Source organism: Sorex fumeus, unplaced genomic scaffold (assembly GCF_029834395.1).
Source record: "Sorex fumeus unplaced genomic scaffold, SorFum_2.1 ptg000131l, whole genome shotgun sequence".
NCBI lineage: Eukaryota > Metazoa > Chordata > Mammalia > Eulipotyphla > Soricidae > Sorex > Sorex fumeus.
In genome coordinates this window covers 31,753,314-31,778,496 of record NW_026606188.1, presented here as the reverse complement: position 1 = coordinate 31,778,496, position 25,183 = coordinate 31,753,314, and the positions used below count along the sequence as shown (strand labels likewise).

The following is a 25,183-nucleotide window of genomic DNA, read 5'->3' as shown; positions in this document are numbered from 1 at the left end:
TGAAGCTAGAAAATAAAGGAGGGGAGCAAACAGATACATAAGAAAGGGAAAGAGTTCTAGTAGAAACGCTAAACCCTCAATCAGTCACTGGATCCAAAGGCATCCTGCAGAGCAACTGTGCTGGGAGGACAGAGAACTCAGGTCTCAAGATCAACGTCTCCTGACACCAAAGGAAAACATCATTTGCGTGGCGGGCATTATAAATATAGCAAATTGGAACAAGCCAGAACATAAAGGGAGGAATTTAAAGAGTAATGCAAGGCATGCTATTTCCATGGGCTTTAGAACTGGGAAACACATAAGAGGAAGCATTTATTGAGTAGCTACTAGAAACTCAGTCTTGGCTGACAGTACCTGAAGGGATGAGACGTTGCTCTTGGGTGTGTTTTCAGATCGTCCAACCTGCAGGGATCAAAGACAGATGCTCACATATCACATGCTCACTCATTTAATTACATTGTATAGAACAGACCCTCCCCCCAAAAAGAATATTAAATTGGCAAAGGAGATGAATATTGCAATGGAATACTCATTTACTTTACTAAGACAGAAATAGCACAAAAGTCCATCTTAGCTGTTTTCTTTCATTTTGGATTTCATACACAGCAAATTGCTTTCTAATCACCAGATAGCATTACATCCACTATAAGTTTAAAAAATAAAATATTTCATAATGATACAACAGCTACTTAAAAAAACTAAATTCAAAACAGTAGGATAATTCTTTTTAAGACAAAATGAAAACAGAAAAACCTTCAAAATCTCAACTGTGAATAACTTTGTAATTCACATTGCTTTAACAAAATAAAACTTTGAGGGGATGAAAGAAAATAGGTAAACAATATTGGAATAAGTCTTCTAAACTTGTGTAGAATTTCTTGTTCTATCTATACATTTGCAAGCTTATATTCCAACTTATCTCTTCTTCCTTACATCTAAAAAGTAAAGCATAAATCTAGTTGAAATTAATTATAATGAATCAAAAGTTAAATTTTTAGAATTTTGAGAGAAAAATGGTAAATAAATGGTAAATAAATACAATAAACTAAATAGAAGAATCTTCTACTGGCTTAGAAAATACAAATAGGGCTGGAGCAATAGCACAGCGGGTAGGGCATTTGCCTTGCATGTGGCCGACCCGGCCGACCCGAGTTTGATTCCTCCGCCCCTCTCGGGGAGCCCGGCAAGCTACCGAGAGTATCTTGCCCGCACGACAAGCCTGGCAAGCTACCTGTGATGTATTCAATATGCCAAACACAGCAACAAGAAGTTTCAAAATGGAGACATTACTGGGCACACTAGAGCAAATCGATGAACAATGGGAGGACAGTCCTACAGTCCTACAGAAATAATAGCACTGGATTTGAAGATCAGTTCCACTCAAAATTCATTCCATGGGGAGTGATTTATTTAAATAATCTCTAACTGATCTCTAACTTAACTAGTCAATATAAACATGGGTGGTGATCCAAGCATATGGATGGATTTAAATTTAAATTTAAGCTCATTTAAATCTCATTCTAGACACCCACACGGGTTCTAAACCATTGCAGGTACTCAGGAACTACTCGGTTTCATACTGGAGTTGGTGCTTATTACTAAGCAAAATGCTTCCTATGAAATTTTCTCATCCTACAATAGGAAACTATTAACTCACCTTTAAATTGACCTTCATTCTCAGGTCAGGAAACCAGTACTGAAATGTAACCAGACCCAATCCAACTTAAGTGTTACAAGTTCCCAGATAGCACATGAAACTCCCTGTGAGTCTGTGTGACATTATCACAGTGGTAAAAAAATAATGAGGCCTCTTACTTAAAATTCAAAGAAAAGTAGTCATTTAACATTTGGCATAAGCCACACCATAAAGAATATGTACAGTATGTACAATGTATGTGTACAGCATATACACATAAGTACAATAAAGAATCTATCATTTTTTTGTTTGATCGATTGGTCTTGGGTCACCCTCATCCCCGCTGAGTTCAGGGCACACTCCTGGCTCAGATCACTCTAGAAAAGGTTCAGGGGATCATATGGGGTGCCAGGGATCAAATCCAGATTAGCCAAGTGCAAAGCAAGCACCCTACCTGCTATACCAGCTCTCTGGCTCTCAATAAAAAACCTTGGTAATATCTGCACATGTTTTGTGTATCTACGTTGATCCTAAAGCCGTAAAAAACAAAAATGGGGGCTGAGAGATAAAACAGGGAGTAAGGCAATTGCTTTCATGCTGTCAACCCAGTTTTGAATCCCTAGTACCACAAATGATCAGGGTCACTCCTGAGCACATGGCCAGAAGTAGCCCCTGACCATCACTGGGTGTGGCCCACACCTCTCTGCCCTGAAATAAACAAAACACTAAAACCCATGATCAGAATTATCCACAGCTTTCAAATACTAAAGTCAAATCCCATCGATTGATCTTGATGAGCAGTTTCAGACTTCAAAACCATGACAGTTTATAATAAATAAACATCACTAATGTTATTCCCCAAGATAGATTGCTTCGAAGTTGGATATCCCAAAGCTTGACAGACAATACTTTTCTGTATCCTACAGATTCAATACAAAAACCTTAGCATGGTTGTGAGGATTTTCCAGAAAGCAGAAAAGTCACTCAGAGGGGAATATAATTCCAAATGGTATTTGCAGCACAGTTCCAGAGACAACTGCTTAGCAAATTTTAGGTGGGATTTCAGAAAATGAGATGTAGTAGTTGCTGAACTGTAGTATCAACAAAAGTGAAAGCATGAGACCTAAACTATAATAACCAAACTTAAAAATGTGCTGGTAGGGGAAGTTGACCCTGGTGACAAGATACTAAAACACTGTATGCCTGATCTCAACTATGAACAACTTTGTAAATCACAGTACCTAAATAAAAATATAGCATTGTAGCACTGTCCTCCCGTTGTTCATCGATTTGCTTGAGCGCGCACAAGTAACGTGCCATTGTGAACCTTGTTACTGCTTTTGGCATGTTGAATATGTCAGTTAGCTTGCCAGGCTTTGCCATGCGGGCGCGATACTCTTGATTGCTTGCTGGACTCTCCGAGAGGGGCGGAGGAGTCGAACCAGGTTGGCTGCACACAAGGCAAGCGCCTTGCCACTGTGCTATCACTCCGCCCCCAAATAAAAAGAAATATAAATTACAAAAATATTCTAAAACTTCTTTCCTGGGGTCAGAGTGATAATACAGCAGGTAGGGCATTTGCCTTGTTCGCAGCTGACCCAGGTTCAATCCTCAGCATCCCATATGGTCCCAAGAGCACTGCCAGGAGTTATTCCTGAATGTAGAGCGAGAAGTAACCCCTGAGCATTGCCAAGTGTCACCCACCACCCCCCCAAAAAAAAATCACTATCACTGTCACTCTCCCTCTCCTCCCGTTGTTCATCGATTTGCTCGAGCAGACCCAGTAACATTGTGAGACTTGTTACTGTGTTTGGCATATCGAATACATCACGGGTAGCTTGCCAGGCTTTGCTGGAGCGATAGCACAGCAGGTAGGGTGTTTGCCTTGCATGCAGCCAACATGGCCGACCCCCCCAAAAATCAATAAATAAAATAAAACTTCACTCCCAGTGATAAAATAGCAAAACAGTAATAACAAAAAGATTGGACATAAACATGACACATGAAAAATAATACAAAGGTTAATTGTTCTGTTCACAAATGATAATGCAATATACATTGAAAAGTTAAAAATTAACCTACCTAAATGCACAGGATGGTGAGGAGCGTGGCTGTCTCTGACTTTTTAAGGCACGTAGTTTGTCTCCCTGGGTTATACTGTTTTTCATTTCCACATCTTCATCTTCTTCCAAATTATTCTATAAAAATATATATTCCATGTCATTTATTATTTGCCTTATATTGATTTTAATAGATTATGCACTCTATGTTCTTCTCTCCCGGAAGGGAGCATAACGACACTCGCCATAAGCAAGCTGCCAGACTGCGCCAGGCTGTTTCACTCGGGGCGCCCTTGAGGGGAGCGGGTGAGACCCCGTCCCTGCCCCAAGGGACCCAGCCCCGGCAGCAGAAAACTTTCAGAACCCAACCGCTGCCACGCTCAGGTCACCCTCCCTCCACATGCTCGGGCAGAGCCTCACCCATGAGTCAATCTATTCCTAGACATACCTCAAACCACACACCCTACCATACTCCAAGATTACAGCACCACATTTGATAGGGTTCAAAGAAGGAGGCAATCAATCTTAGAGGGAAAACATACACTCTTTTTTATACAGATACATATATAAAAAGCACACAAGACTCAACTTTTATTTATGCTCAAAGGTTATTCCTGGCTCTACACTCAGGAACCACTCCTGGTGGTGCTCGGGGGACTATATGGGATGCTGGGAATTGAACCTGGGTCGGCTGTGTGCAAGGAAACACCCTACCCACTGTGCTATCACTCCAGCCCCCCAAAGCTCAACCTTTAACAACATGCTAGTGCTCTTTTATAGAAGGGCTTAATGGTCCCTGGATGAAATACAATGATCTTAACACTCTTTCCTCTAAGGATACTTTTTGGTAGCATTTTCAACAGTTTTTCATAACAAACAATACAAAATATATGATTTCAGTTCTGCTTTGGGACAGGGATAGGGGTTTGGGATGGAAACACCCGAAATATGGTGGTGGAAAGGTGTAATGGTGGTGGGATTGGTGTTTGAATATTAAATGCAATCAAATATTATGAACTACTTTATAAAATAAAAACAATTAAAAAATAGATTATGCGCTGATACGCTGTGCGTAGAATATTTTAGTATAAATTACTTAATTAGCTTAAGTGTAGTATGAATTTAGCATTGTCCACTTTTATGCTAAAGAACCCACTGCCTAGGTAGTTCAAGGAGCTGAGTGCATGTTTTGGATGTGGAGGCTTGGGTTTGATCCCAGGCACTTCATGGTCCCCTGAGCACCTCCAGAAGGAACCCCAGAAGCACTGAGCTGGGAGTAGCCATCTAAGTACGACTAGGGTGGGCCTCATTCCCTCACCCAAAATAACACATATACACCTGTTTGCCAGTTAACTCAAAAAACGTGAACCAAATCAAAGAAGCATAGGTATGGAAAAGATAGCATCTAAAGGGAGCTGTTTGTTGCAATGGACCACAGCCAAGGCAACTCTCATTCAGCACAACCCTATTCTGGAATATAGCATTGTAGCACTGTCCTCCCATTGTTCATGGATTTTCTCGAGCGGGCACCAGTAACGTCTCACAACAAATTGTGAGACTTTGTTGTTACTGTTTTTGGCATATCAAATACGTTACGGGAGGCTTGCCAGGCTTTGCTGTGCGGGCGGAATACTCTTGGTAGCTTGCTGTGCTCTCCGACAGGGGCGAAGGAATAGAACACAGGTCAGCCGCATGCAAGGCAAACGCCCTACCTGCTATGCTATCACTCCAGCCCTTAAACATAGTATGACTCTAACACATGCAAATATTCTCCCGGATACTTGAATTCTATATTCAAATATATAGAACCATCATTATTGTTCCCTCATTATGAATTAAGGAATCATCATTATGAATTATATAACACTGACAAAAATCAAAGATAAAACTAGGAGATTTATACAGAAACTTAGTATCACTTAACGTTAGTAAAAGCTTAAAGACTTTCCTATAAGGAGTTAAAGGATTGTGTTCTCTAAACTGGTAGTGTGTTTTCTGCTGAAATAAGTCTCATAGCTTAAAAGATATAAGATTAAAAAAATTTTAAATAAAATAAATGTAGAATTTGGGGGTGGGGGAACTTTAAGAGCTAGAGATTCTAAGAGATAAATTACTTCTGAGACTTCACTGGAATTTCTGGTGTAATAAAACACCTAAAGGGCAGAGGAGAAAATGCAATAGAAGTCTTTGATAATTATAAAAAATGACTGGGAAAGTTGAATAAAAAGAACCAAAAAACCTACTTCTTATCATCTTCTTTCTGAAGTGTTTGAGTAGGTAATAACTTTGTTCTGCACTTATTTAGAATTCTTTATACTTAAATATTTATACTAATGAAAATAGCCAACAGTTTTAGCTCTAATCTTTTACCGTGGATCTCCTATATCTAGTATCACAGTTATTTTTCTATGCTTACTACACATCATGAACTGAACACATTGCTGGCATAATTTTAAAGGATTTCCTAGATCAGAAGTTGCTTAGACGTGACCTATTGTCCTGAATGACTGGCAGAGTTTTAGTAAATGGTGGATGAGTTGTGAATTCTGGTTTCCTCCAAACTATCCAGGGTACCAAGTACCCAAGTGCATAAGTTTGACTTTTATTTACACCTCAGTACTTAACTTTTCTTTATTACATAAATTAATATAAATACTACAGCAATTTGGTGAAACAGGTCACGGTGAAGAAATTTTTTCTAAGTTACTGGTGTTCTCTTTTTACTGCTTTAGCACCATTATTTAAAAGTGCTGTTTCAAGTTCTAGACTGTGGTGGTTTTTGACCCTTTTCCTTACCAACTCCCCTTCCCCCCAAAAAACTCAAATATAGTATAATGGTACTAGATATTCTGATGATAAACATTTAACTATGAAAGATACTTCTATTTAAGTTTTCCCTTTCTTAAGGACTTTATCTTGGAAGTATGAAGTTAAAGTCTTATCATAAAAAGTTTAGGTCATGGTAAACATACATAAATAATTTATTTAGGCAGAGAATTTTGAAATAAGCCTAGGGCAAATTTTTATTTCTCAGGTGTCCACTTGAGGAATAAGAGAAGCAGAAGATGTCCTAGTTACCTTTTTTTATTTAACCTTTCAAAATTAATTTACCTTATCAAAGAACCCTACAACAAAATGCAGTGAAACCTGAAATAATTTATCTCTAAAACTTTTAGCTCTTGAAGACAAGCTGACTCTTAAATCTTAGTTTTGCAGGGCAAGGAATTGAATTCCAGAAGAACTGAAGAGGACTGGGGAAAATGTGAAATTGCAAAATATATGAATTACCAACCTCAAATGTAACATGAAGTGTTTGGCATCAATAACATCCCAAGTATAGAGGTTTCTAGTCTACAGCAAGTATGACTGTGTATCTGAAAACTTGAACGCTTTAATGATTGATGATTATGATTTTTATGACATCTTATTATCTCATTCCTACTTTGGACATACTTGCAGGCTATCAAATGTAGCCTGCCCACAGGGCAGAGTCTGGCAAACTCCCCGTGGCGTACCAAATATGCCAAATACCAGTAACAATGATGGGTCTCATTCTCCTAAAGAGCCTTGAATATAATCTCAGGGCTAGGATGAAAGAGACATTACTGGGGCCTGCTCGAGGGAATAGACGAATAACAGGATGATGAATGAATGATTGAATGATTATGATTGAATATACATGTATATAATTTTGTAAAAATTTTCCACACAAATGGATTGCATAGAGGAGAAAGCTATGATATTGTGAAAATAATCTATATGTGTAAAAGGTGATGACAGTACGAATTGCTACTTTAGTCTTATTATCATGCTGTACAATAGCTATTAGCACCTAATTAAATGCACATCAGATCAACTCATTTCATATCAAGATGGTAATGCCTTATGATTATAAAAGTATGTATAACAATAAAGCATCTACAGTTCTAAAAAAAAGAAAGATATAAGTAGGGGCTAGAGCGATAGCCCAGCGGGGAGGGCGTTGCCTTGCACATGGCTGAGCTGGGTTAGATCCCCCAAGCACCACCTAGGGGTAATTCCTGAGTACAGAGCCAGGAGTAGCCCCTAAGCATTGCTAGGTGTGGCTCCCAAAACAAAAAATAAATTAATTAAAAATTAAGAAATAAATAAATAAAATTTAAAAATATAAGATATAAGCAATTCTCTAAATCTTTTCGCAGGCCAATTCAAACTGAATTCTCACCACCAGGAAATGAAGGTAAAGATAATAAAAGAAGGGTACTCATGGAATTGATGAATATTGCTCAAGCCCCCCTAAACTCTAACTGACAGAACTATAATTTTAAGATCAGATTTCTGGTCCCCAGTTTCAATGTTCCATCTAAAACAAAGCCCTGTAGCACTATACCTAAAGATTCTATTTCCGCCTGTTCCCTTACCCTATAAAACCAAAGGACTGGATCTTACCAAGATGTTTGGTAATTAAAATAAAATAAAATAAAATCCAGTTTTTATATAGGGATCTTTATAAGTAAAGATTCCCTCTCCTCTTTAAAGTCAGAACTCTTATTGGATGTAGACAAAAATATACTTTCCTAGTACTTTCATAGTTATTGCTGGATCAAAACACTTCAGGATTTAAAGGATGACAGATGATCAACAAGCGACCTGATGGTCTCTGACCCACATTTTACAATGAGTATTTTAAGTTTATGTTGCTTTGCATTTACAAAGTGCTAAAAATTTTGGTTTGCTCATGCTCTTTTGTAATCTTCCCATCACCGTTAGCCCGGTGTTCTCTATGTTTTGGTAATTTTCCCCACTCTGGCTTCTCAAGAAATATCTAAATTCATACTATTACGGAGTCTATGTGAATGTACTGACTGCACTAAAAAGCCATTAATTAGCTCATAAAATTAAGTGTTCTCTTCTTGTTTGCTGCTTATATCTTAGGGTTGAGAATGTGAGTGAGATGAACCGTCCGTCAGTCATTCTTGGGTGACAACAGTCTTGAGCTGGATGCCTAATTTTGGATTCACCATTTATTCACTCTTATCATTTTCAGTGTAGAGAATGTAAGCCTATTCCAATTTTTCTTAACTTTATTTGGGGAGTACTGTGAGAGATTGCTTCATAGGGTTCTTATGACAAGGATCATTATAAAGGTAAAGGTAAAGGCCCTCCCGTTGATCATCGATTTGCTCGAGTGGGCCCAGTAATGTCTCCATTGGAGACTTTGTTGTTACTGTGTTTGGCATATCGAATACGTCACGGGGAGCTTGCCAGGCTCTGCCGTGTGGGTGAGATACTCTTGGTAGCTTGCCGGGTTCTCCGAGAGGGGCGGAGGAATCGAACTCGGGTTGGCCATGTTGGCTGCGTGCAAGGCAAACGCCCTACCGCTGTGCTATCGCTCCATCCCAAGGATCATTATAAATTTAATAAATTATGTATATAATTTATTTACAAATTAACCAGTTTTAGATATTGTAGCACTGTAGCACTCCTCCCATTGTTTATCAATTTGCTCAAGCATGCCCAGTAATGTCTCCATTGTGAGACTTGTTGTTACTGTGTTTGGCATATCGAAAACGTCATGGGTAGCTTGCCAGGCTTTGCTATGTTGGCAAGATACTCTCGGTATCTTGCCAGGCTCTCCAAGAGGGGCGGAGGAATCAAACTCGGGTCGGCCGGGTCAGCCACATGCAAGGCAAATGCCCTACCCACTGTGCTATTGCTCCAGCCCAATTTTAGATATTATTTTAAATAAATATAACTACTATTTTAAAGTACATAAAAAAACTTTTTATCAAAAAGTTTAATTGGAGTAGTCTAAAAACAAAAACCTTACCATTCTCTACCACCTATATTAGAGGCCATGTATACATCTAGGGCTCAGAAGGTATGTCAGGGACCAGAGAGATAATACAGGATTACTTATCTTATTCTGAATAGTACTGACCTAGGTTTGATCCCTGGGACCACACAGTCCCTTGAGCACCACCAGGGATAGTACGAAAGTCTAAAAGTAAATCAAAGTATTGGTCCAGAGAGCTAGACCAGTTTCAATCCTCAGCTCTGCATGGTCCCCAGAATACAGTTGGGAGGAGCTCCGATTTACTGCGAGGTGTGCCACCCATCCAAAAAAAAAAAAAATTTTTTTTTTAAATCAATCAATAGGTTTGCTCTGGGTAAGAAGACCATACCTGACTAGTACAGCTCTGACTTCAAAAGAGATTTACAAAAGAAGTCAGGGATATGGATGAAGTGTAGAGCACATGCTTAAACATGCAAGATGCCAAGTTCAACCCCGGGCACTGCATGCTTCAGAAGAACCACTGGGCATGACGCCATGGATCCCAAGCATGGCAGGCAGAAAACCATCAGGAATGGCCCCCTTTTTAAAAAGTAAATAAAGAGATACACAGAGTGCAGAAGTCATAGGAAGGATGAAGAAATAAATAAAAATTTCCTTAAGAAGTCAATCCCTTAGCTAAATTTGGAAGAATGAATCACAAGGACTCTAAGTCCAGCTCAGCAGCACAGGATCATGGAGTTAAGCCAGAGAGGGCTCTTCTAGAAGGAAGTTGCCTATCTAGAAGATCTCCAGGAACTAGTTATATCTATCTGTATATACAACCAACCCCAGTGGAGAGAATCCTTTGTCACCCAAGGATGTGACATAAGTGCAGGGATAGAAATCAAGTATGCCTGGTGGTCAGGCTTGTTAACTGATAGTACACTGGCAAAGGTGTGCCAGCTTCTCCTAGCCTTCCAGAGACTCAGCTGACAGTTACTTGCACCTCACAGAAGAGCCAGATTGTAGCTGAATCCCCAGAACTTAAGTGAGGTGAAGAGTTTGTCATGAAAGCTTTCCAAAGGGCCTGTCAGAGGAAACCCAAGTTAATCTGTTTTAGGTTAAAGATTACTTCAACGTGTCTTTGTGAGGGGCTGGAGCCATAGCACAGTGGGTAGGGCGTTTGCCTTGCACATGGCCCACCCAGGTTCTATTCCTTCATCCCTCTCGGAGAGCCCGGCAAGCTACCGAGAGTATCCCGCCCACCCGGCAGAGCCTTGCAAGCTCCCCGTGGCGTATTTGATATGCCAAAACAGTAACAACAAATCTCACAATGGAGATGTTACTGGTGCCCGATTGAGCAAATCGATGAACAACGGGAGGACAGTGCTACAGTGCTACAGTGCCTTTGTGAGAAAGCCAGGAGCTTCTTTGCCCCTCAAAACCACGTCTTCGTGTTCCCAGCTCTGAACCATCTTGAAAGTTCTAAGGAAGACATATTCTCAGCCTGGAATTCCAAAAGTTAGCTTGTCAATCAAGTATAAAGGTAGAATAAAGGTAGCAAAATTTACTTCCCACACAGAGTTTCTGAGAAAACTATTACCAACTGCTTCTCCAGGAAAATGGGGATCTAATAGGAGTGGAGAGGGCGTCAAGTCAAAACTATCTATTTGGGCTAAAGAACCAACCTAGACTGGGGGGAAAAAAGTGTCCTCGGGAAAAAATAAAGCTGAAAGATTTCCTGCTATCCTGATATTCTGAAAAGATTTAAAACTGTTCAGCACAATTTGAGAGTGGTGGGAAACAGTATTATGTTTTTCCCAAATGCATAGAAAACTAAGCAAATAAAAGTAGCAGGGGCCAAAGGAGAGCAGAGCGACCAGGCTGCTGGTGTGCACAAACCCACGTTTGGTTCTCAGTACCACAGTTTCCCGAGCATATTAAAATGCAGGAGTGTCCTGTTAGCAACAGAAAGGTAAATATTTATTATAACCCCATTGGGTAGCTCAAGTGTCTAAAATTATTAAAATTTTTAAAGGTATTATATGCAAAATATGTAGAAAATGGCAGTGAAAAATTACTCAGAACAATTTACTTAAAGATTCGTCTACCTGGGGGCCAGAGAGATAGTATAGTGAGGTAGGCATGTGCTATGCCCATGGCCAATCCAGGTTCAATCCCCAACATCCCATATGGGCCCTCAAGACTGCAGGGGAGAGCCCTGAATGCAGAGCCAGGAGGAAATCCTGCGCCACCCCCCCAAAAAAAAAGATCCACCTTCCTTTTGGAGAATGAGGTAGAGAAAGATACGTTAAAGAACTTAATTTTTATTTCATGTAAATGAAATTAAGTACTTTTATTTTCAAATTAAAAAAAGAATTAAGTACTTCTTGATAGTTCTAAGACTGTGGTCTCATATTATTTGAAAAAAATATTTCAGAAGAATATACCATTATACCAAAACACCCAGTAGTTTATTATAGTTATTATTTTTCTCTCCCTCTTTTATGAATATTTGAGGTAAATTTTAAAACTCATTTCAAATGTCTGGCATATCGAATACTCTCGGTAGCTTGCCGGGCTCTCCAAGAGGGGCAGAGGAATCGAACTCGGGTCGGCCATGTTGGCTGCATGCAAGGCAGACGCCCTACCCACTGTGCTATCGATATGCCAGACACAGTAACAACAAAGTCTCCAATGGAGACGTTACTGGGCCCGCTCGAGCAAATCGATGTTCAACGGGAGGGCCTTTACTTTACTTTACTTTACTTTATTTCAAATGTAGAAAATAATACAACAAAAATGTACCTAACTACCCAAACTTAACTTCCCTCTCTTAAAACAGTTTATCCAAAGTTGCTCTCAAAGTAAAATATTGTATATAAAACTCTGTTTAAGCATTATATAAAACCAGCTTTCAACCCCTGAAGAGAGCCATGTCCTTCCTTTAAAAAAAATACCACATATATGTATGTATATACACATACCTTGATGCTTGTTTAGTCATAAATAAAAGAAAATACAAATATACTTAGAAACAAAAATGAAACATTTCTATTCTATCCTAGTCTAGAAGACTTTTTCTTCTATACAAAGTCACCAGCATACTTCATGCTTACAATAAGAGGTCTAATTACATGTTTCTCTGAATTTCTCACTGACATATTATGGATGAGTGAGATACATCATACTACACATACATTATGAGTGTTTCATGATAAATTAAAAGACAAACAACATTAAAACTCTAGCATTATCATTCTTTGTGACTCCACAAAAGTTCCACTGTTTAACATGTTAAATATTACCTATTTTACCCTAGATCAGGCTGTTTCATGTCTCATCACTGTAACCGTCACCAACCACATCTTCTATACACGGACCATTTTTAAACATTCTCCTATTTATTGTCAAAAATAAATGAATTGCTGAATTCATTTAAGTCTTCTACAACACGTTTCCAAATTATCCTCCTAAATGCCACCTAGAAATATTTAATATTTTTTATTCTCTATATCTTTGATAATATAGTATCATTTTTAGAATCTCATACAACTTGACAGGCATAAGTAGCATCTCATCACTTAAATCTCTTTCAGTAAAGCCAATTCATTTACTTAAAAAAATTTTCTTAGATAAACGTAAGTAGAAAGAGACAACATGAGAATAAGGGTCTCTCCAAAGGGAAAAACTAAATGACAGTTTTGAGAGAAGGTATATACAATTTCTCCAATGGTCTTGGTTGGAAGGACTCCCCATACATAAGAGTTAATGTGGGTATTGTCCAAGGGAAAGACATGAACTGAGACAGCCCTTTCATCTCCGGACAATAAGAGTGCCTCCTTCTCTGAGGGGGTTCACCCTTTTCAGAGCCTCAATTTCTCCTAAGATCTCGAGATTTGCATCTCAAAGGAATATGGTCGTCATGCCTCTGAGCTAATTCATGGTTAGGGAATTTCTTGTAAATCTGTGTTTCTTTTCATGAAAATAGAATATTTGTTCTGTTTTCTACACATGAACTCCCATTTTTTGTCCATGACATGCTTACATTCATTTTTATGGATTATGCCATAACACTCTCCTTCTTCACATGTAACTACATCCTTCTCGTTGATTAGTGTGAGGAAAACGAACGGGTCGAGGTCAGTGTGGGGAGATCCCAGTTAAGGGATCTTTTGGTTTATACAGGAGTCAGGACAGAGGCAGGGGGTGGTTAATCTAGACATGCAGTCCAAGTCTGGAGAAATCCACTAAACTGCAAACCATTTCATTTTTTTGTCTAAATCTTCTTGTCAGAAACTTCTCGGTTTCACTCTCTGGACCAAATTCACTGCTTGTGAGGGTCATGAACATAGTCACAAATGATAAATGGGGAGAAGCTAACTCAGGCCCCATTTGTGGTCTTAGGACCCAGTCCCTCCCCATGGAGTCCCAGTTCAGACTCACTTGCTCCAGAGAGCAGCAGATTATCCAGGGCTGCTGGGGAGCAAAGGGTAAGAAACCTCAATGGAAGCAAACTCTCCTCAATAACGTCAGGGGAAGGAGGAGAACAAGGCCACTCTGAAAGATCCATTTCTACAGATGGGAGCCTAGCTAAGAAACAGCACAAAGTATAAAGACTGATTTTATTATATCAGTTATGCTCTCATATAGACAAGAACCAAAATGAGATCAGTTACGTCCACAGATGTCAGCCACGTGAAGTAATTTTTTGGCCAGGACATTAATAAAATGGTAACAGATGAAATTAATGGCGAGGCAGTGGTGTATGCCATGAAGAAAAAATAGGTCAGATCATTTATAGCACACTAAAGAATAAAAATGGAAGAGTTAAATTTAAAAAATGACATAAATGGAGATTCTGGAAATAGAAAGCAGAGTAAAAATAGAAGGCAAGAATTGGAAGGGAAAGATGAAATTTGTAGCAGATATAAACAATTTGATTAGGAAAGGTGACTGGGTCTTTTCTAAAATTCTCTTAGCATGGAGATATTGAACCCATGAGATGTCAAAATTGAGTAAAGGTGAAGACATCCTCCTCATAATTTATATCTGATCAATAAAACTTGGAATATCAGTCTCCGAATGCATTTTCATTCTCTCTTTGCTGCACGGAATCAGCCCTTTATCCCTGGACCACTCTCCTATCACCAACTCCCTGCCCTCTCCACCACCACAATTCCATCCACAGCCAGATTAGACCACCTCGATGGTGCCCCCCTCTCCTTGTATGGGGAGTCTTTGGTGAACACAGAGTCCTCCAGAATTGGAACCATAATGCCTGAGTGCGCCTAAGAATGGAAAGACAAATGCTTAAAAACAGAGCCTCAGGGTGCATTTTTGCTCCCTACATTCTTTTCCTAAGCTGTACCTTGCTTATGAACACTTGATGTGAAAGAAAAAATGATTTTATTAATAATATCTTCAACGACATAATTAAAACACTTCATTCTTATTTTACCAAATAGTCCATTTTCTGAGCACTCAGCTGAACATTAGCAGCATGTCAATTAAAACCTCTAAATTTATATCCATTAAAACCTGTATCGGGGATGAAGTGATAGCACAGCAGGTAGGGCGTTTGCCTTGCACGCGGCCAACCCGGGTTCGAGTTCCAGCATCCCATATGGTCCCCTGAGCACTGCCAGGAGAAATTCCTGAGTGCAGAGCCAGGAGTAATCCCTGGTCATCACTGGGTGTGACACAAAAAAGCAAAAAATAATAAATAAATAAATAAATAAATAAAATAAAACCTGTATCAACTGAAACCTCTAAATACCAGACATCTACTGAGCAGTAGATCAGTGCACTAATACCAGCTTTTGGCACAGGAAAAAATAAGGGTTGAAAATAGTAGCAATTCCAGGAGCAACTTAGGGTGGGATGGCTACGCTACATTTAAAATTACAGCATGTCATGTACCAAAGTCACACCACGCATCCCAGGAAGAGGCGATGGGCCGGACACTCAGAGGGTCTCAAGATAGGATGGATAAATGCTGACCGGGAGCCAGAGCGCCACTACACGCTGTGTGACCTTGGAAAGAAGGCTTAACTTTCTCTATCTCAGGGACATCCTCTCAGAAGACATTAGAAGGAAATATAGCAGCTCTAAGGATAAAAAGAATTCATGCGAACCCTCTCGGAGAGCCCGGCAAGCTATCTAGGGTATCCCACCTGCACAGCAGAGCCTGGCAAGCTCCCCGTGGCATATTCAATAAGCCAAAAACAGTAACGATAACGGGCCTCATTCCCCTGATCCTGAAAGAGCCTCCAATACGGCCGCATTGGGAAGGATGAGTAAGGAGAGGCAGCTAAAATCTCAGGACTGGTACGAATGGAGACGTTACTAGGGCCCACTCGAGCAAATCGATGAACAACAGGATGACAGTGATACAGTGAATTCATGCAAAAAAAAAAAATAGAACAGAGCAGTACTTAAGCCTACTGTAAACGCTTCTTAGGATGTTTTGCTCTGTGAGCTCCTTTGCACTTTAAGAGGTTTAATTTCATTTTCTGAAACTCACAGTTTAACATATCTGTCCACAGTGAAACTCTGAATGTCAAAATGAACACTTCTTGCTCCTATGTATAGCATTGACTGTTACCCATTGCGTCTCCCTCAGTGTTCTCTGAAACTGTTAGCTCCTTTACTGACTCAAGTTTTAATCCTAAGGGCCTGTGAGTGAAGAATAGACCCACGCCATTGTTAGCCTCCACTGAGTCAGCTCACCCAGTGGAGGGCAAAGAAGGTCACAGAGAGAAAGCACAGCCAAGTAAGCGCAGAAATAGGAACCTGACCCCATCCACCAGATGAGCCACGCCAGCACTGAAGACCAGCCCCAATTTGATAAAGCACCACCTTTATTTTTAGAAGGTTCCTCATAATTCTAAGTGACTAAAAATTCATTAAAGTAAGACCTAGGACAGGAGATAGTACAGGTTAATGTGCTTACCTTGCATCTGGCCAATCCCAGTTCATGTCCTAGTACTATATGGTCTGTGGAGAACCACCAAGGTTCACTTCCAAGCACAAAGCCAGGAATAGGCCCTGAGCATCTCCTAATCTTACTTAAAACTAATTACTTAAAGCCAAAGCAACAGTACAGTGGATAAGGCAATTGTCTTGTCTGCAGTCAACTTGGATTTGATCCCTAGCATCCCATCTGATCACCTGAGCCCACCAGGTATGGCCCAAAAATAAATATAAAAAAGAAAGTAAAAAATTAATTATTAAAGTAACAGTTTACTTAATTAGATGTAATTAAAGTGACAATTAAATGTAATTAAAGTAACAATTTTCCATTCTTATAGCCAGAATCTGGTGAATCTTGTTGGTTCTTTTCACCCATATCCCTAAGCACTAAAAAAATTACACATTCAAACAGTCTAATCTGAATATTTACAGTTTCCTAAAAACCAATCAAAAATTTTCCTGATGGCTTAAAAATAAATATTTCATTTACCATGGTTCCTTTAAACCTGGCTTTAAACAAAATGAACTCTAAAAGCAATTTTTTAGAAGGATAAGTCTCAGAGAGCCCAGCAAGCTACCAAGAGCATCTCCCCCGCACAGCAAAAAGCCTGGCAAGTTACCTGAGACATATTCACTCTGACAAAAACAGTAACAACAAGTCTCACAATTTGTTGTGAGACGTTACTGCTGCCCACTCAAGCAAATCGATGAACAATGGGAGGACAGTGCTACAGTGCTACTACTTTTGCACTTTCTTGCAAGGAAAAAAAATTCAGATTTCCATAATTTCCATGGGCGTATATTGTAAACATCAGTATACAAGTATAAACACATTAAAATTTTTACACATTGACTTTATTTTCTCACTTGAAATTTGCAAAAATAATAAATATATCACTTAGTTATATGCACTTTGAGGAAATAATTCCCCATATAAATATCCACATCATGTTCTGGAGCCAGCACCAGTTAACCATGGCAAGAAAAGAATTTCCAAGAACTACTCACACAAAGCTTTGCCTAACTAATAAAGTCACCTAAATCCAGGCATAACTCACTTGCTAAAATCTTAACCACACAACCATTCTCTGGCATTTCTGAATTCCTTCCAGTCTTTTAATTTCAAAGTAATAGTACTTCTTAATGACTAGAGCTAAATTAACTATTTGGAGGGGAAAAGGGATCCACTGATTACCAAGAACTAGAACAACCAACATCTAAATATATGATCATATTTCAAACCAATTTTAAATTTCAATCATACTGCATTCTTCACTGTTCTTGTGATAACAATATTTCTAGATTTTTATGTTCAAAGCACAATGTTTCTGCAAAACAAACATACTTATGAGAGTAATAAAATTGATACACGCTTTATCAGAAGTCACCACCCAAAGTCCTGTTCATGTGAACACATCTTGGGAAGAAAATGCTAACCAAAGCAAGAACAGTTGTTTCTTAGGTATATTATGGAGGGAGCGGATATTAGAGTCACCAAGTAGATGGTGAGTTTAATTAGCCATCTAAAATCTCACCCACGGGGCTGGAGCCATAGCACAGAGGGTAGGGCATTTGCCTTACATGCAGCTGACCCAGGTTCGATTCCCAGCATCCCATACGGTTCCCTGAGCACCACCAAGAGTAATTCCTGAGTGCATGAGCCAGGAACAGCCCCTGTGCATTGTCAGGTGTGACCCAAAAAGAAAAAAAAAAATTCTCACCCACTAAAATGTTCCCTAGTCAAAATACATGACTGGATCACTGTGGGTGGGCCACAGTACAAGACAAAAGGAAGCCCCCAGCTAGGCAGCTCTTCTCTTTGCCCCTCCCCTACGTCCATGCAGATGGCAGGACAGCAGGAATCCCATCCATAATTCATATGTCCATAGTCAGAGAGCAAGGAAGGCTGAGGGGGAGGGATTCACTGGCGAGTGCCCTAAAGGCCAAGCGACAAGGACAGTGTAGCGGATGTCAGCAAGGGGACACAGGGTCAGGGGTCCAGCTGCTGTTTCAGGCCAGGAATGCTTACACAGGGCAGAGAGTAGGAGATGGACAAGACCAGAGAATGGGGCAATGGAGCCAAGCAGTTCAGGGACAGGACCAGGCATGGAGGGATAGGACAAGTGACATCACGCATGTGTGAAAGGAGAGAGCTGGGCACTGGGGAGGGATGCTGACACATTTACCGGAACTGTACAAGCAACTTAAGCATCTGAGTTTTATACACAAATCTTTCATACAATCCTCAAGCACCCATGAAGTCGGGAATAAATCCATTTCTGCACTAACAGTTATATTAGCACACTCAAGGGACAGTTCTGGTCTGTTCCATTTGCTTTAAATATAGACAGAGTTGGCAGAGCCTGGCAAGCTCCCTGTGGCATATTCAATATGCCAAAAACAGTAATAACAAGTCTCACAATGGAGACGTTACTGGTGCCTGCTCGAGCAAATCGATGAACAATGGGAGGACAATGCTACAGTGCTACAGACAGAGTATAACACAGAGACAAGAACATGTCAACAAATGTTCTGAACAGCAACATGATCTTGGCTAGAGTTTACTCTTCATCATAATGGGTGACTCAAATAAGCTAACTTAGTCACTTCATCAGCGCCTCTCCTCGAGAACATACCACAAGGTTAAAAAATCAGTTCATTCAGAAGTTCTCAACCTTTGTACTTGAAGAAAACTAACTTTCCCATTTTTGAGTGCTTTGGTCAACTTTCTTGGTGAAAGAAGCTATCACTCCAGCCCCTAATAATAATAATAATAATAATTTTTTCAAACATTTGAAATGTGCGTCATTGCCCATTACAATGTGAATCTCACACAACACTCTCAGACATAGGTATAGCCCAGCTCTACAACTACTTCAAACAGAACGGTGAGCAACTGAACATCTCTGGATGGGACCCGTCGATGTTCTTGGATTGGGAGTAAGTGAATTCGCCCCCAAATATGGAAAGAAAAAAATCATTTTAGTCTAAATAAATAAAAGAGAAATAATATCTATTTTACCAAGTACTTATACAAATGGAAGAGTGTGGGGCTGAGGTTCAGTGGCAGAGCACATGCCTTGCATGTGTAAGGCCCCCTCACTTTGGTCCCTGGCCCCAGCCCCACATCACCAAGTGTGATCAATAGTGTCATGGTGCTGACCCCAAAATACCCAGCACTGCCACCACCAACACAACAAATTAAGTAAAAATTTACTTAAAGTGGCTTGCTCAGGGGCTGGAGAGATAGTACAATGGGTAGGGCATTCGCATTGCGTGTGACAAACCCAGAATGTTCAATCCCTAGCACCCCATATGGCCCCCCAAGCCCTGCCATGAGTATTTTCTGAGTGCAGAGCAAGGAGTATCCCCTGAGTATCATTGGGTGTGGCCCAACCCCTCCACAAAAGAGAGGGGGAAAAAAAGAGGAAAAAGGTGCTCTATCGTATAAAGGAGAGGGATGGAACGTAAATAGGGAACAAGTGGTTAGCTCATAATAGAATCACAATTTTTTAATTCCTTTACTTATATTTTCATCTATATACTTTATAAATTAATAAAATTTGAAGCTTTCTAAATAGTCCCTTGTGGTATGTACTATTTTTTTCAGTTATCACATTAAGAACATTTTGATATTTATTTACGTTGTCAAATAGGAAATTTGCTTCCCTCATTCCTTTTTTGTAAACATTCTCCAAATCAGAGTGGTATCCTTTAAAATTGTACTCCTTACTTCTTCTCGGCCTTCTGGCTAAGATCAAATGTAGTGTCTGTTCTTATCAGTTTAAAATTGTATTCTATAAATTTGTTTTTTTCACCCTTCTTATGGATAACTTCATTAATTTTCTTGATTCTTCTTAAACAGATGGGTAGATCCACACCTATGAATTTGGTATACAGCATCTCAGAGAAGAAAAGCTACTTTATATGTGTTTAATTGGAAACCCCAAAATCAGACTAGTCTAAAAAAGACAAAGATCTTCTTGGGGGAAAACTCACCTCTCCAAATCTCTCCATGTTTTGCATTTTAGTTAAGTTCCCACCGATGGACATGTCATCCAAGCTAGAAAGAATTTTATTAATGCTTCCTTCATTTGATGTGCTGTTTTTCAGTTTGGATCGGAAAATATCTCCTTGAACCCATAAAGATGCTTGTTTTCTGTAAAAAAGAAGAACAAAGCAATATTAAAATTAATTATATCTTCTCAGCAGTATGATGTCTTACAGATATCAACTTTAAAGACAAAACAAGTTTATTAGATAAACACTTATAAATCAGGCTAAAAATATTATGAAATCTTAGAACAAAGGGGGTAGAGTTCCCTCCTTCCTTCCTTCCTTCCTTCCTTCCTTCCTTCCTTCCTTCCTCCCTTCCTCCCTCCCTCCCTTCCTCCCTCCCTCCCTCTTTCCTTCTCCACACCTAGTGATGCTCAGAGGTTACTCCTGGCTTTCACTCAGGAATTACTCCTAGTGGTGCTTAAGAGACCATATAGGATGCCAAACATCGAACTCAGGTTGACCACATGCAAGGCAAGCATCACCCACTGTACCATCACTACAACCCCAGAAAGTCACTTCTTGAAGGTCAAATTAAATGATATTGAAGTATTAAACACAAATATTGGGGACATTGGTGGTGGGTATTGTCCACTGGGGAACAGTCAGTGTTGGAACATTGTATGAACCATATTGCTCTTAGTTTCATTTTATTCTATAACAGTAAGTTATAGAGCAGAATGAAAATCATTCTGTAAGGATAATTTATTTGAAAAAGAACACACGAAAGTCATTCCATCAGTAAAAAATACAAGTTCCAGATTACCAGTTTTCTTATATACTTCAAGGCTTTGTTTGCTTGATGTTTGGGGCCCACACCTAGTAGTGCTCAGGGATTACTCCTAGCTCTGTGCTCAGGGATTATTCCTGTTGGGTTCTGGGAACATATGTGATGTTGGTGGGCAAACCGGGGTCAGCTGATTAGAAGGAAGACACCTTATCCACCAGCCTATCTTTCAAGCCTCTTATCCTTTTCAAACCATTAAAAAATTATAATTGTGCCATAATAAATAAAAGAGATTATAAATGAGCCTCAAACATATTCTCTTCCCACAGGATGATAAAATGAGCTATACACTTGGTTTTTAGGTTGTAAGAGTAACTAAAGTTAAGAGTGCGGGGTTACGTGTATGAGAGAAAAGGAGAAAGAAAGCAAAGCAGAAAGAGCAGTCTGGAAAGGGCAAGAGACAGGGGCCCTGGGCTCACCCATGCTATATGGAGGTGAGATTCCTTATAGATCTGAGTACTAGACCCAACACTACTGAAAGCAAGGAACCCAAACTACAATAAAAACAGTATTCATCAAGTACGTTGTAGGGTGGGAGGGAATCTGGGGTCATTGCCAGAGGAAGGGGGTCAATGGGGGGGGGGGGAACTGGACGTGAGAACACTGCATGCCTGAAACTATTATAAACAACTTTGTAAATCACTGACAAACAAACACGGGGCAGGGGAGGGGCGTGGTGCTGAAGAGACAGTATTGGGGTCAAGGCACTTGCTTTGCATATAGCTGACCCAGATTAAATCCTTGGGATTTATAGTCCCCTCAGCTCCACCAGGAGTTTTCTCTGAGCACAGAGCTAGGAGTAAGCTCTGAGCACAGCTGGGAGTGACCCTGAAACAAAGAAAGTTTAGAAAAAATACAATGGAATACTATACAGCTATAACAAAAGATGAAATCTTGCAATGTGCTGCAACTTGGATGAAAACAGAGGGCATCACAGTAAACATTTTAAAATAAGTCAGAGGAAGAAAATGCCAGATGCCAGATGATATCACTCATCTATGATACGTAGAGAACAAAACACAGGAGTAGATAGCCTAAAATGATAACAAACCCTTGGCCACTAAACTGAGATTACCAAGGGCAGGGGGAGGGTGCGCGGGAATGAGGGGGAAGGAAAATCGTGGCATATGGACAGTGGTGGAGGATCATGGAAGTTTGGTGGTGGGGAGGTGCAGTAACTGTGTGCATCGAAATTATAAGCAATTCTTCTGTAACCATGTCACCTAAACTATAACAAGTACTTAAAAATAGTAGCTGGAGAAAAAGAATTATAAACAAATAAAAAATGCTTGTGTCCAATTCCTCCAACTGACCAAAACCACATCAAGGTGCCCTGCAGGAGTGAACACTTGTATAAAAGACAAAGAAGTACTTGCTATAGCATTTTTTGGTAATATTGAGCAACATACGGAAGACACCCTAGTGCATAAGCACTTTGTTGAATCAAAGTAGCTCTATTCTGTGCAGCATTAAATACACACTAAAACTCCCTGAGGCAGGGTGTTTGCCTTGCACAGGGCCAACTCAGATTCAATCCAGGCCAGAAGTGATCCCTGAGTACAGAGCCAAGAGCAAGCCCTGAGCATTGCTGGATGTGGTCCCCAAACAATCCCCTCCCCCAAAAATATTTTTTTAATTAACTCCTGGGTTAAAATTATATGTGGTGACAGAGAAGAGTGGTAACAAAATAAAACTTTACTCAACAAAAACTCTATATCGTTGTATTTGTTATTTGTTTTCTTCTGTTTGGGGGTCATATCCAGATGTGTTCAGGGCTTATTCCTGACAGTGCTCAGGGCTGACCCCCAGTGGTACTCAGTGGGCCCTATGTGGTGCTGTGAATCAACCTTGGTTTGGCCAAGTTCAAGGCAAGTGACTTCCCCACTGTAGTATCTTTCCAGCCCTAATGAAAACTCTGAGTGACATGGCATGGAAAGTATGGTTCTGTTTTTGTAAAACAAAAAGAGGGGGAAATGTTAGTGTTAATGGAAAATCCAGTTTTACAGAAGAATATAGATCAAAATACCATTATCCCTGATAATGGTAACAAGGAAAACCTTTCTGTAGCACAGTGTCTACAATGTTTAAATAGCATTTGTAAAAAACATCATTTTATAGTCAGAAACTGGAAGAAACCTGAATGCCCAAGAACAGATGACTGGTTAAAGAAACTTTGGTACATCTACACAATGGAGTACTATGTAGCTCTTAGAAAAGATGAAGTCATGAAATTTACATACAAGTGGTACAACATGGAAAGTATCATGCTAAGCGAAATGAGTCAGAAAGAGAGGGATAGACATAGAAAGATTGCATTCATCTGGGGGATATAAAGTAATAAAATATGAGATTAATACCCAAGAATAGCTGAGATCAGCACCAGGAGGATTACTCCATAGCTTAGTGGCCAGCCGGGCATTCTAGAGGAAAGGGCAGCTCAGATAGAGAAGGGAACACCAAATAAAGGGTGTTTGGAGGATCCTCCCAGGAGGGGAGATGCATGTCAAAAGTGGACTATGGACTGAACATGTTTGCCACTCAATGCCTCTTTTGCAGACCACAACACCCAAAAGGAGAGAGAGAACACAGGGGATTGCCCTGCCACAGAGGCAGGGGGAGATGGGGGGATGGGGGTGGGGGGGATATTATCCATGGTGGTGGAAAATGGGCACTGGTGGAGGGATGGGTATCTGATCATTGTATAATCAAACCCAAGCACAAAAAATTGTAAATCTACAACTGTACCTCATGGTGTTTCACTAATAAAAAAAAATTTTTTAAAAAAAGTATGAAATGTATCAATTATGTATAATCTTCACAGATAAATGAACCTGTTATAACATCATTTTAAATACAGATCAATAAAAGAGCATGCCAAAACAAAACAAAAAAACATTATTTTAAAATATTTGAAATAAAATGTCTGATTTTCCAAAAGTCAGAAAATTTTCTAAAAATAAATGATTGGAAGGGAGGAACGAAGGAAGGGAGGGTGGAAGGGAAGGAAAGATGACGGAAGGAAGGAAGGAAGGAAGGAAGGAAGGAAGGAAGGAAGGAGGGAGGGAGGGAGGGAGGGAGGGAGGGAGAAACCTTGAGTGCCTATGAAAAGGAACCTTCAAAGTCTTTATTATAAAGGAAAGCGGACAGCACATCATTACACTGACTAAGTAACACTATAAAGTACCTTTAGAAGTCAAAATACACACGAAAATGTTAATAATATGTGTTGGGACCTCAACAGCTGCGAAGCTTCCTTTAAAAAAAAAATCTTACCCTGCTTTTAAATTTTAAAAATCATTTGATTTTTTGGTTCATTTCTAACATTTTTAAATAAATATAAAAAAAATCTTTTGATTCACCGCTTACACAGCCAGTGTAAAGGTTTCAGATATAAAATATGATAAAATATGCTGTCCATGTATAAAACTGACTTATCTGTAATTTATTATTCTAAAATTGTGACCAATTTGTTCTAGGAAATACCCAATGTTTCCATATAGACTAAATTTAAAAATAAAAATCTGGTGCATTCTCAAGCAGATAAATAAAATAAAAAACTCCTTATAATAAATAAATAGATAAGGAGATAATAAAATAAAATCTACTTATACCAGTTTACTAGGAGCCTGGAAGCCGCTGCCTTCCAGCACAGAGTAGGTGCCTTTCGGAAGCAAACCACAGAGGACTATTCCCAAACCTCAGCTACGTAAAGCATGAAGTTAGCAGAATGTTATAAAATGGAAACGGATACAACCTAGATGGACATCACAAAATGACACGCTTCACTCGCTCACTGTAAAAGTATAAATCTGGCCCCTCAATCGAAAGACTTAACATGAAGCTGAATATCAAAGATGAAGGTGTCAGAGCTGACTGGTGTGTTGCTAAGCAATGCCGTACGCAAGTGCTTCTTA

At 39.6% G+C, this 25,183-nt stretch overlaps 1 protein-coding gene and 1 pseudogene across 3 annotated transcripts in view; one reads left to right on the top strand and one right to left on the bottom strand.

The window, feature by feature from the left end:
- CDC14A (cell division cycle 14A) overlaps positions 1 to 25,183 on the bottom strand; it is a 191,506-nt gene that overhangs the window by 21,705 nt on the left and 144,618 nt on the right. For all 3 annotated transcript variants that reach the window (XM_056106535.1, XM_056106536.1, XM_056106537.1), the window contains exons 11-13: positions 20,426 to 20,585; positions 3,719 to 3,834; positions 355 to 402 (exon numbers count right to left, since the gene is read on the bottom strand). In XM_056106535.1, coding sequence (XP_055962510.1) covers positions 355 to 402; positions 3,719 to 3,834; positions 20,426 to 20,585 — 324 coding nt within the window. The remainder of the gene's footprint in view (positions 1 to 354; positions 403 to 3,718; positions 3,835 to 20,425; positions 20,586 to 25,183) is intronic.
- On the top strand, positions 20,158 to 20,249 carry LOC130015829 (uncharacterized; annotated as a pseudogene).